Source organism: Zeugodacus cucurbitae, chromosome 6 (genome assembly GCF_028554725.1).
Source record: "Zeugodacus cucurbitae isolate PBARC_wt_2022May chromosome 6, idZeuCucr1.2, whole genome shotgun sequence".
NCBI classification, from domain to species: domain Eukaryota; kingdom Metazoa; phylum Arthropoda; class Insecta; order Diptera; family Tephritidae; genus Zeugodacus; species Zeugodacus cucurbitae.
The window spans coordinates 15,887,940-15,901,997 of NC_071671.1; the positions used below are offsets into that span (position 1 = coordinate 15,887,940).

Sequence of the window (14,058 nt, forward strand, 5' to 3'; positions counted from 1 at the left end):
AAATTGGTACTAATTGTTTTAAATTAGAAAAGAAAAAACGCTACAAATAAACGCGTTAATTCGGTCAAATAATTTAAACTCTGGCTCACATTAAAACCGCTGCCACTAATTCGTTTAAATTATTTAAAAACTTTTTCAAAAAATGCATTTATAAATTATTTCTCTGCTCAAAAATGCCTCTGTGCTGTCATTAATATTTTTCAAAGTCTGGCAACACTGCAGTATATTTGACAGTACTAAAAACCGCAGCTGTTTCCTAGCACAGCAAGTTTGCATGAATTGTTGTGAATTCTAGTTAGAATAGCGCTACCATTTCAATAAATAAAACCAATATATAAGTAATTATTCGCTTTTACACACAAATAGCAAAATAGTAATTTTTATTAAAAAAATTGCAACATTATTTCGTTTCGTTGACACTTCGAATATTTGTTTATGTTTACACTAGTTTTTATGTCATTTGCGGCGGTTATTACATCTGGCAAGCGTGTGTTTCTTGTTCTGTCCAATTTTGCACGGAACTTGTTCTCGTTAGAATGTTTTCTATATAACGCGCATGAAAAACTGCAATTTTATATTATTTGGATGTTTTCGTTTCGTGGTTATTTATAACTAAATAGTTTTATTCATAATGACGGTATAGGTTAAAATCCAAAGGTTTGATACTAATGTGTTGTGTGTGAATTTTGTTAAAAATTTGCAAAGCAGATGGTGATTAATTGGTTGTCAACGAGTGTCAGTTCTGTGTGAAAAACAAAAAGGATCGCCAAAAATAGTGAAAGGCGATATAAAGTGAATTCGTGCACATTCCGGTAAAAGCAGTGTTTAATAATATAAAACAACGTGTTCTCTAATTGTAGTTCCGGTTAATATTTAATTTAATTATTGAGTGCTATTACTAAAGCTAAAAAAATAAACCGGGTAACAGCTGTGCATTTTGTATAAATAGTAATTTTGAAATAAATGAAACAAAATTGCAATTGTAGAGTGGACAAACGTCATTTAATACCACGTATTTGTCTTCGTTTTTTCCATTATCTCCCTAGCGATTTCTTGTATTCGTATCTTCCTTTTTGACTACACTACCACCCCTTATAAATACATATGTACATACGTATAAAATAAGCCATCTGTGTAATGCAGACCACATTCTTGAGTGGCATCGAAAATGTTTGATCAAGCAGGTGGGGTAGGCGGTTGATATGGGAGCGACACTAGCATTAGTAAAGAATGAAGCGAAACCATACATTTAACAATGCTTGCAAATGACTCGTACAATAACAACGTTCTGCAGCATAGTTCAGCTGCCGCTGATTACGGCGGCCGGCAAAGTGATTTGAATTGATAATTTAAAAATAAAGTCGTGCAGTGAATTTTGCTTTTGCTTACATGCTTATTCGTGATAATTTGATAACAATGGCACGAAATGTAATTGTAAATAAGTTGTATGCAAATGAAATTGAAAGCTGAAAAGAAATAACAAAATGTAGTAAGAAGTGAATTTATATCTTATAAGTGTAAAAATCCAATTGGAAATTGGAATTAACAGATATCAATTTACACGTGAATATACATACCTATCTAAACAAACAAACATGTTATGTTGAAAGTAAATAAGTAAATAATTTTATTGTTTACAAATAATGAAGAATATGTGTTTGACACTTAACAAATATTTACAGGTTCTGACTTTTTATACTTTTCAACATTTGCTTAAAACTATGAAAGAAATTGCGTAATTATGTTGGAAGAGCATATATAAATCGAAATATTGTGGCCAACGCATTGTTAGTATAAAAAAATGAAATTACTAAAAGTAATGGAAACGCTTTTAGGAAATTTACAAAAAAGTGCGTAATTAAATAAGTATTTATTCTTCTGAATAAATACCAATTCTGTGAAAAACCGACTGAGTCGCGTGTGTGTCAACCGCATGCTGAAGTGTATATACTTCTTTAAATATAAATAAATATATAAAGATCACTGCGACAGAACACTAAAATTCTGTGGCTATTGCTTATATTTAAATTCGTCTACCCTCACACTTTGCAAAGCTATCCACATGCAAGCGATTGTGCTTGCAATGTGAATACGCATGCTGATACAGTGCCGGTAGACGAGCGAAACCCATATGCAAAGCTGAAGAACACACGAATATGCCAGCTGTTGATTCTTCCAAAGTATTTGGTAATTCGAGTTCATACGAATACAATAAAACAACAATAGCAACAATGACCACAACATCCGGTGGAGCTGCTAGTTTGGGCAATATTGGCGCAAATTCGGCCCAAAAACGCGCTTCAACCTCTGAAACGTCCGGTCTTCCCGATGCTGTTTCGCATTTCTACTATAAACATGGTCTCTTCCTCTCCAGCTATCCAACATGTGCCACTAGCATTGCTATTATGGCAATATTACTGTCGTGGTAAGTAAATACAATTGTACATATTTGTATTGATAATTAGTTATTCTTTAGCATAGTCATATTTTTTTATTTGGGGTATTCACAAGTGTCATAAAGTGTCGTAAAATCATAAAGTTTTGAACTTTTACATTGGTTAAAAAAAATTGTTGTTGTATTGCATAGAAAATCAATTTACACAATTACGTCTCAGTGTGCTATATATTCTGTTCGTTGTAACTGACTTTGATTATTTACTTTTCATTTGTGCTTTGATCGATTAGTATTATTGGATAACATTATATAGGTAATATGAAAATTAAATTAAATAATAATAATATTAATAATTAATGTACATATATCCAGGCAAAGTAAAAGCGGGTACGTTCCAAACCAAATGAGTAATATTGATAAAAATAAATATATTTCGCCCTTTTGTAATTTTGTAAATTTTAATCTGTAACTAGAAAATGGTTATTAGATGAAGAAAAGGTGTTGATTGAATTTTTTTTATGCAAAATAGGGATTTTGAGTCTCTTAATTTAAAATAAGTGCATTACCATGAAATATGCAGTAAAACTAAAAAAGAAAATGTGTTATATCTATTCTTCTATTAGACAACTTCCACACACTAATAATATGTTTGTAGTGCCGATATGTGCTTTAATAATATATTTTTAATATGTAATTGGTTTACACTGTACCTGTGAATTACAGATATTATAAATGAAAACTATAATTATGTGTATTAACGTAAATTTGTACGCACACATTCATATGCATACATATCTACACGTATTTTGTTTCAAGCACAAGTGCATATCTATCATGCAACAAGTTGTTTAAAAACATTCTCGTAGACGTGCCGGTGCCATAGCTGATATTAATGAATGAAATTTATACAACATAAACACTTGCTCTCATTTTAGCTGCAAATCAATGAGCAATATTATTGATAAAAATAAATATATTTCGCCCTTTTGTAATTTTTTTAAGTTTTAATCTGTAATTTGTATTTCAATATATTTTAAAAATGAAATTTCATTCTTATAATAAGAGTATTACGTTCCAAATTATTATTGGTAGAGTTTTCTTCCTCGTCATACGCTATTTTTGGCATACATGTTATAATCTAAACTTGATAAAGAAAATATCATATATTATGTGTACATTTAAAACTTTTAATAACTTTACTTGTGATATCGCTGATAGTGCGTCGTTAAAAACCACACCAGGCAAAGTTCATGAATCACACCGGGTTATAGGTATTAAAAAGTGAATGTAATTTAGCTATGGGATGCGGTAGAAATTCTATAGCCGCGTGCATTAGTTTCTGAAGAGTATTTTGCATTTGTTAGGGTCCACGTTTAAAAATCACTTTTGTGCATTGGCATTTTTTTATCGGGCTTTTCATAACACTCGAATATAATGTATGTATTTGGCATGATTCAATTATAAAAGGTTTGATAAGTAGTGATAGTTATGATTTGACACTGCCTTACAAAAGGTTGTATTTGCGAAGAAATAAGGGAAACAATTATTCGCTTTTTTGTGAACGTAGTTAAAAATATATTTTAAGTAGTGTAAAATATACTACTATTCTCGATCCAAAATTAATAAGTAGGATGAAAATATGTCCGATTTTCTTCTAATAATGGTTTGCATTTTTATTTTTTGTATATGTAAGTCATGTCCAGTGCAGAGAGTTAATATCTATTTAATATTAAGTCATAGAGAATAGAATATTTAAAATTGTTCTCCATGAAAGAAACATTTAATTTTTTTTTGGAAATTAGTATTAAAACTTTAAATAAATCATCAGACACTTACGAACAGATTAGTCTGGCAAAAGTTGACATACACATTATGCTTTCGCTTCTATTGAAGTGCTAGGAAGATACTAACAATGGATAAATAACGTTGATTGATTACATAATCTTTCATCGAGAAAGTTACAAAAAGAGCCAGAGTTTAGGTTATAGTCCCAACTTCCTTCTGTGAAATAAACAATTGTGAAAACAAAGAAGTACGATTGGAAAGTCAGTAGTTAAATAGCAAACATTAAGATTGATTTGGGCCTATTTAACTATATTATCTCTTACAAACAATATTTTTAAACACGTTCTTGCTATAATATACCCTTTTAACTTTCTTATAATTGTATTTATCAGTTTTCTGGCTTCTATTTGAAATTAACTCGTACATTGGTCTTTGTCACAGTCCATCCTGGACCATCGACTGGAATTTCTTTGGACTATAGATTAGTTTTACTATAATCTTACATGTTTTAAATTCATTAAGTCAAATAAAGTTATGAGCATCTCGATATATGCAATTGAATAAGAATAATACCGAAGCGGTTAAAAGATTTTTTACTAAAACATTTCATTTTATCAAAAAAAATTTCCGTTTACTAAATGTATAAATCAAATGTCAATAAAAAAATTCGAAAAAAACAGATAAAAATGAAACAGTATTGCCTACCCCTTGTATTGGTAAAATCTGCTACTAAATAAAAGATTTTGAACAATTTTTTGAAGATATTTCGAAAAAAACATTATTGTTTTGCTAACGCAGAAGGGTTGTCAAAAAAGAGTGAGAAACCTTTTATAATTGAATCATGTGTATTTGGCAAAACATAACAAAATTTAATTAGTATTGAAAAAAATGATAGTTGCCGAATGGCAGCAGATCTTTTTTATACCAAGATTTTCATTTCGGGTAGTAAAATAAACTTTAAGTATCCTATTAACATTTGACACTAAAGTTAATACACTTAGTGACAAAGGTATTGGTACAGTATAGGAATATTTTTGTTATTCCTACAATGGACGATAGTGTCTGAAGTTGGGTTCCATTAGCAGTTAATCCACCTTTTTTTCGAATTAACATTTTTTTATGTAAATAATTAAAAATATTAGAGCGGATAAGAAATGGAATTAACTTATGCACTTCCGTTTATAAATACATGTGCATGTACATATGTATATGTTTGAAATTTATGTAAATGAGTATATACATATTTAAATTTTTTTTCCAGAAACTAAGTATATAAGCGACAAAAGTTAGTCGCTAAATCACCATATATGGTTTTGTACGATAGAACATCCTCTAAGCTCTTTTCAGATTATATTCACTATGAAAAATACTAATAATAACAGTTAATTATAAATTTTGCATATCAAATTCATTTATATTAAACGTGTATAGTATTTTTTATTATTATTATTTTTATTATATTTCGTTAAACAGATAGCAACATTTCCCGAAAATATTTTCAGCTGTAAAACTCTTAATATTTTTATATTAACATTTTATGGAATTAGTTTTATAGAAGTGTGGCAACTCTTTTCAAAAAAAATATTGTATATTCTACAATTTCCTTTTTAATTAAAATTATTCAGCAGCTGTTACCTTTATAGAAAAACAAGTAAGGAAGGGCTAAGTTCGGGTGTAACCGAACATTTTATACTCTCGCAATTTATTTATTTAACTTTATTAATATTATATAATACACAATTTGACCCACATATTCGTCATATATATTGTATAAACTTGGAAATCCTAATATTAGGTTAGAAGTACCGGGTCCTCATGTTCGATATATGGGGCCTTGACAACCTATAGTCCGATTTCGGTGATTTTTTGGAATGGGGCTGCCACACTATAAACGTAGTATTTGTGCAAAGTTCTCCATCGATATCTTTACTAGTGCTTACTTTATATATTGTAATGTAAACGATTCAGGTCGTCTTAAAATTCTGGTATATAGGAAATAGACGTGGTTGTGAAGCGATTTGGCCTATTTTCACAACATATCATTGGGATGTAAAGAAACTATTACAAACCAAGTTTCATTGAAATCGGTCGAGTAGTTCCTGAGATATGGTTTTTGACCCATAAGTGGGCGATGCCACGCCCATTTTCCATTTTGTAAAAAAATCTGAGTGCAGCTTCCATCTGCCATTTCTTATGTGAAATTTAGTGTTTCTGGCGTTTTCCGTTATTGATTTAACCGTTATTGAACAATCCGATTTCCTCCATTTTTGGACTGTATAAGGTAGTAGCTAAATGAAACGACTCTAGAAAGTTTCCTTGATATACCTTTAGTAGTTTGCGAGATACGTACAAAAAACTTAGTTGGGGAGGGGCCACGCCCACTGGCACTTTAAGTGTTTTCGGTTTTCGCCATTTTATGGGCGTAGCAGTGGTCCGATTAAGCCCATTTTCGAACTTAACCTTCTTATGGTGCCAAGGAACACGTGTTCCAAGTTTCATTATTATATCTCAATTTTTACTCAAGTTACAGCTTGCGCAGACGGACGGACGGACATTCGGATTTGAACTTTTCTCGTCACCCTGATCATTTTGATATATATAACCCTATATCTAACTCGTTTAGTTTTAGGACTTACAACCAACCGTTATGTGGACAAAACTATAATACTCTCGTAGCAACTTTGTTGCGAGAGTATAAAAATATCTAAAACAATCCGAGTATTACGCCCAACAGAGGAAAAAATATATATATACCCAAATTATTTAAATTTGTTTTTCCTCTTAAAGACACCTTATACTTGCTTTGTCATATAATTATAATTCATTAATTAATTAAAAATCAAATTCTTGAAATATCTTCTTACTCTCAAAATCACTTTGTTGTTGCTTTTTGAAATAATTTTGTGTAATTGAGTTGACAATCTTTATGTGAATATATACCCGTTTTGTTCAGGGTACGTAGTCGCCACTATCATGCAACAGATTATCAATTATTTAAAACTAGCCGCCTTAACATTATTTGACGTCACATTTCGCTAATGCATTTTTTGTTGCTGGCATTACGGCGTATCGAAAGGTCAATAGCTATTATTTTTATTTCTAAATAAACGCAATAAAATGAGCAAAGTTCCTGTAAATAATGAAAAAAAAAAACTAAACGATAGCGGAATTGATTTTCACCGTACGTGTAGGGAACTGCATACGTAGGCCTACCCACGTACATATACTGTATGTTTAAATATAAATATGTAAATATGTTTTTATAACAGAACCCTAAAGTCAATTGAACTAGTTATAGATTACTTTACAACTAGTATAAACCGCATGCGCAACTAGTCACAAACAACTCTTTTTGAAGAACTCAAAGGTCGTTTAAATAAATATGCAAACAAAGTCTGGTCGATAATTCTTAGACACATTTTCTGTCTAGTAGGATTTCAGACAAGAATTACTAGTTGTAGTTTGATAAATTTACTGACCCGTTTGTCACCTCACTGCAGGGTGCAAGCCAGTATTTATCTATGTAAGTAGCCGCATTTTACATATTCATTAAAATTTTATTAGAAATTCAATGCATACGTTTGTATTAGACATAAGTGACAATAGTAAATGATAATGTTTCGAGTTAAAGCACCTTGAATTAATATTTAAATATTACTGCGCCACATTAAAAAATCGTATTGTAACGGATGTAACGGTGGGGAGGCGAAAGGTGACCGTGTGCGGCGCACGTTTGGAGTTGTCACTTAAATTACATTGTACGTTTGTTGGTACCTATAAATGTACACCGATCGTTCATTTCTTTTCTTGCATTACTTTAACTTATATTTGCTTTAATGCTAATGAGATTGTTATTTAATCTCAATTAAAAATATTTGTATTTTTTTCTTCGATTAGCCACTGCTTCTTGCTCTCTGCTTGCTAAGTTTGAGCTCTGCTCACTTATGTCATATAATTAAATTGATACACACATGTGTTTGTAGTTGAATATTTATTTTTATATATTTTTTATATATATTTTTATACTCTCGCAACAAAAGTTGCTAAGAGTGTATTATAGTTTTGTTCACATAACGGTTGTTTGTAAGTCATAAAACTAAACGAGTTAGATATAGGGTTATATATATCAAAATGATCAGGGTAACGAGACGAGTCAAAATCCGAATGTATGTCTGTCCGTCCGTCCGTCCGTGCAACGGATAACTTGAGTACAAATTGAGATATCTTGATGAAACTTGGAACACACGTTCCTTGGGACCGTGAGAGGGTTGAGAAGTGTCATAACTAAGCCATAAATAAAGTTATAAAAGTAAAATTTGGAATATTTGGATGAATTTTGGAATTTTTTTAGGAAAGTGGGCGTGGCCCCGCCCCTAAATCGGTTATTTGAATATATCTCGTAAACCAATAAAGCTATATAAACCAAACTTTCTGCAGTCAGTTCTCTTACGTACCCCACCACACACCATAAAATTAGTTGAAATCGGATAATAACCACGCCCACCTCCCATACAAAGGTTGGGTTGAAAATTACTAAAAGTGAGTTAACTCAGTAACGAAAAACGCCAGAAACACTAAATTTCACATAAGAAATGGCAGATGGAAGCTGCACTCAGATTTTTTTACAAAATGGAAAATGGGCGTGGCATCGCCCACTTATGGGTCAAAAACCATATCTCAGAAACTACTCGACCGATTTCAATGAAACTTGGTTTGTAATAGTTTCCTTACATCCCAATGATATGTTGTAAAAATAGGCCATATCGCTTCACAACCACGCCTACTACCTATATACCAGAACTATGAAGACGATCTGAATCGTTAACTTTACAATATATAAAGTAAGCACTAGTGAAGATATCGATGCAGAACTTTGCACAAATACCACCTTTATAGTGTGGCAGCCGCATTCTAAAAATCGCCGAAATCGGACCATAGGTTTTCAAGGCCCCATTAATCGAACATGAGGACCTCGGTGCTTCTAACCTAATATTATGGTTTCCAACTTTCAACGGACTTTATACAATATATATGACGAATATGTGGGTCAAATTGTGTATTATATAATATAAATAAAGTTAAATAAATAAATTGCGAGAGTATAAAATGTTCGGTTACACCCGAACTTAGCCCTTCCTTACTTGTTATGACTTCCTTTTGGTCAAACTTGGAGTCACTTTTTCCAGAAATGCACCGAATGTTTATATGAAATTGCTTTACAACTGCTGGTCTCACAAAAAGTAGTCCAACGAAGGCATGAGAGATCCATTGATTCGGTTACCAGAAGTTCGTCACAAAAAATGAGAGCTACCAATAGTGATTTCAACGTGCAAACCTCGCCAGTAAATAATTTTTTCTTAATATATGACAACTTAGAAATACCTTTAAAATCGCTGGCAATGTTATATACAAAAAGTTCATTTGCTTAAAATTTGATGGTACCACACAAATATCTATGAGGTAAGAAATAGTTTTCCCTCTAATAAGAAATTGCATAGCGCCTGATAAATGTTTCTTAATTAGTACCATTTTCTATATAAATGTTTAAATAAATAAGTAAATCAATAAACACTCACTTAAAAATCGGTTCCACACCACTAAGATATATAGCGTACGGAGAGTATAATAATTTTGTTCATCTAACGGTTGTTGGTTACGCATTAAAGTACTCGGGACGAATAGGTTCATAAACACACATGAGGGTGTCAAGTCAATATTATGTATCAAATTTCGAGTAGTGCTTGGATTTTGAGCAAAATGTGAGCGTCGCCACGCCCATTTTCCACTTTTTTATACCAACCCTTCTGTACAATCACTTTCATATAATTATGTGTTTGTGCCGTTTTTCGTTAGTGAGTTAACTCACTTTAATAGGTTTTCAACATTACCTTTATATATAGGGGGTTAGCGAGGTTATTATCCAGTTTCACCCAGTTTCAATACTAAAAGGTCTAATAAGTTGGGTTTATCTAGTTTTAGTAAATTGCGAGGTCCAAATGTGACCCTCCGTTGTATGATCCTCTGTACTAAATTTATGGCTTAGTTACAGCTCTTTATATCCTTTCGTTTATCGCCACTTTGCAGGCGTGGTAATGGTCCAATTTCGCCCATATAAAGGGTGATTTTTTAAGAGCTTGATAACTTTTTAAAAAAAAAAAAACGCATAAAATTTGCAAAATCTCATCGGTTCTTTATTTGAAACGTTAGATTGGTTCATGACATTTACTTTTTGAAGATAATTTCATTTAAATGTTGACCGCGGCTGCGTCTTAGGTGGTCCATTCGGAAAGTCCAATTTTGGGCAACTTTTTCGAGCATTTCGGCCGGAATAGCCCGAATTTCTTCGGAAATGTTGTCTTCCAAAGCTGGAATAGTTGCTGGCTTATTTCTGTAGACTTTAGACTTGACGTAGCCCCACAAAAAATAGTCTAAAGGCGTTAAATCGCATGATCTTGGTGGCCAACTTACGGGTCCATTTCTTGAGATGAATTGTTCTCCGAAGTTTTCCCTCAAAATGGCCATAGAATCGCGAGCTGTGTGGCATGTAGCGCCATCTTGTTGAAACCACATGTCAACCAAGTTCAGTTCTTCCATTTTTGGCAACAAAAAGTTTGTTAGCATCGAACGATAGCGATCGCCATTCACCGTAACGTTGCGTCCAACAGCATCTTTGAAAAAATACGGTCCAATGATTCCACCAGCGTACAAACCACACCAAACAGTGCATTTTTCGGGATGCATGGGCAGTTCTTGAACGGCTTCTGGTTGCTCTTCACCCCAAATGCGGCAATTTTGCTTATTTACGTAGCCATTCAACCAGAAATGAGCCTCATCGCTGAACAAAATTTGTCGATAAAAAAGCGGATTTCACATTTCGAACCGAACACTGATTTTGGTAATAAAATTCAATGATTTGCAAGCGTTGCTCGTTAGTAAGTCTATTCATGATGAAATGTCAAAGCATACTGAGCATCTTTCTCTTTGACACCATGTCTGAAATCCCACGTGATCTGTCAAATACTAATGCATGAAAATCCTAACCTCAAAAAAATCACCCGTTACAATAGCAAACCGTCTTATGGTGCCAAAGAATACATGTACCAAGTCTTATCAAGATACATCTTAATTTGTAAGATGTATGTATCTTAATTTTTTACTCAAGTTATCGATTGCTCGGACCGACGGATGGACAGAAAGACATCCGGATTTTAAATCGTCGATAACCGTATATATCTAACTAATTTAGTTTTATGACTTCCAAACAACCTTTATGTAAACAAAACTTTTGTACTATCCTACAACATATTGCGAGAGTATAATGATTTTGTTCACTTTACGGTTGTTTGTTACACATTAAAGTATTTGAGATGAATTGGTTCATAAACACAAAACGTGTTATAACTTTATGAGCAATTAGGCTGTGACACACATACTCTTTGCACGAGAGAGCAGGAAGGAGAATTCGTATGAGCACGCTCTTCAAGAAATTTATTGAAGGTATCTAATGAACATCTAGAACTGGGCATGCTCAGACACCCAAAACTATAGCGAACTAGTCTGAGCCAAAAATGAGGCGATTTTCGTGTTTTTTTTTTTGTAAAGAAAGTACTCAATCGAATGTTTCGCAATTTTTTGGACATAATAAGGTATATTTTAAGATTTCTCTCTTATAAAATTGAAAATTGAAAAGTAATGGAATTATGTGCTGTTTTCGGAGGTGCCAAAAAAAAAGTTCCTCAACTGCTGACATGATTCCGGCCGAATGAGTAGCTAAAACAAAAAAATTCAAAAAGGTTATTAGAGTAATAGATATTACATATGTTTTTTGAAAAATCTCAAAAATTAAAAAAAGTGTCGTTTTTTTTAGGTAAAAAAATGGTCGCTTTTTAATTCCAAATTGAAAAACTTCAACCAATCAAAAATCTTGTAAGACATTGTATATTAAATATATTCAACTCAGTTTGAATTTGAAGTCGATCGGTCAATTTCTCGTGAGTTATGATGTCAGCAGGTGTGAAAAATGTCGTTTTGAAAAAAAAAAAAACGCATTTAAAGTTGCAATTATACCGGTTTATACCTGATCGTGATCGCTCTTTAGAACGCTGTCATTCAAAAACTATTCAAGATACGACCTTGTTGATTTCACGGGATATTTTTGAAAGTGTAAACTATCGAATAAAAATAGATTTTTTGTTTTAGTATCACACTGGTATAGCACCTTAATGTCACATTGTTTGTATTCGATTTATTTATAAAACCTACCATTATCTACTCGTCCATTCCGTAAAACCTTGCAGTTGTGTCTGCTCAACACATCAACGATTCAAATGCAAACAAACTTTGATCCACCCCTGTTGAATTAATCGTCAATTTATATGCATATTTGATTTTATTTTTATCTGATTACCGATTAAGGTCTATATCTATAATATACCTCTACGTGGAGTTATGGGTGGGAGATACTATTAACAGCTTTTCTGTGTATGAAATGTTCATAAGTATTTAGTGTATACAGTGGAACTTCCATAACTCGAACTTTTGAATTGGTAATAGCGTTTGGAAATCAAATTTCATACAAATTTGCTTCTATAACTCGAAGTTCTCCATAACTCGAACTCTTAAATTGGCAATAGATATGGAATTTCATACAAATTTCCTTCCATAAATCGAACTCTTCGACCAGGACATAATACAGAATTTATAATTTTACTCTAATGAATTTCATATATCGTGTAACAAAGACATGGGATACAGACGTCAAGAGCCAAGCAATAGCAAAATGCAACAAACAAAATTACAGAATACAAGTTTTAGTGTATTCAAATAAAACTTTTTTCAAAGTAAATAACTAAAAAATCTATATTTTAAATCTTTTTGAAAAATATATGTTTTAATGTAAATTTCTGTAACTCGAAGTTTTTTTTGTGGATTATGGCGATTCGAGTTAGAGAAGTTCCACTGTATTTATATATGTAGATAAATACAAATAATTTAAGTGCATTTAATATTATTACTCATTTGCAATTCTTAGCTTTTTTATTGAAATCATTTACACTGTCATAAATAATTAAGGAACAAGTAAGGAAGGGCTAAGTTCGGGTGTAACCGAACATTTTATACTCTCGCAATTTATTTAACTTTATAGTATGTATGTGATTGGCGTTGCAACCGTTTAGCCGGTTATAGCCGAATCGACGATAGTGCGCCACCTCTCTCTCTCCTTCGCAGTTCGGCGCCAGTTGGAGATCCCAAGTGTACCCAGGTCGCTCTCCACCTGGTCCCTCCAACGGAGTGGAGGCCTTCCCCTTCCTCGGCTTCCTCCGGCGGGTACTGCATCGAACACTTTCAGGGCTGGAGTGTTTTCGTCCATTCGGACAACATGACCTAGCCAGCGTAGCCGCTGTCTTTTTATTCGCTGAACTATGTCAATGTCGTCGTATAACTCGTACAGCTCATCGTTCCATCGTCTGCGGTATTCGCCGTTGCCAATGTTCTGAGGACCATAAATCTTGCGCAAAATTTTCTTCTTGAAAACTCCTAGTGTCGTCTCAAGTCAAACTCATCTGAGTTTAACTTTATTAGTAATATATAATACACAATTTGACACACATATTCGTCATATATATTGTATAAAGTTGAAAACCCTAATATTAGGTTAGAAGCACCGAGGTCCTCGTGTTCGATGTATGGGGCCTTGAAAACCTATGGTCCGATTTCGGCGATTTTTAGGATGGGGCTGCCACACTATAAACGTAGTATCTGTGCAAAGTTCTGCAACGATATCTTCACTAGTGCTTACTTTATATATTGTAAAGTAAACGATTCAGATCGTCTTCAAAGTTCTGGTATATAGGAAGTAGGCGTGGTTGTGAACCGAT

At 32.8% G+C, this 14,058-nt stretch overlaps 1 protein-coding gene across 4 annotated transcripts in view; it reads left to right on the forward strand.

Moving 5' to 3' along the window:
* The first annotated feature begins 265 nt into the window (after positions 1 to 265).
* Positions 266 to 14,058, forward strand: part of LOC105213210 (sterol regulatory element-binding protein cleavage-activating protein) — a 36,648-nt gene continuing 22,855 nt past the window's right edge. Inside the window, exons 1-2 of one of the 4 annotated variants that reach the window (XM_054234779.1) lie at positions 266 to 338; positions 1,683 to 2,425. In XM_054234779.1, coding sequence (XP_054090754.1) covers positions 2,157 to 2,425 — 269 coding nt within the window. In that variant the 5' untranslated portion in view covers positions 266 to 338; positions 1,683 to 2,156. The other 3 variants (XM_029040972.2, XM_054234777.1, XM_011185881.3) reach the window with 3 other exon arrangements.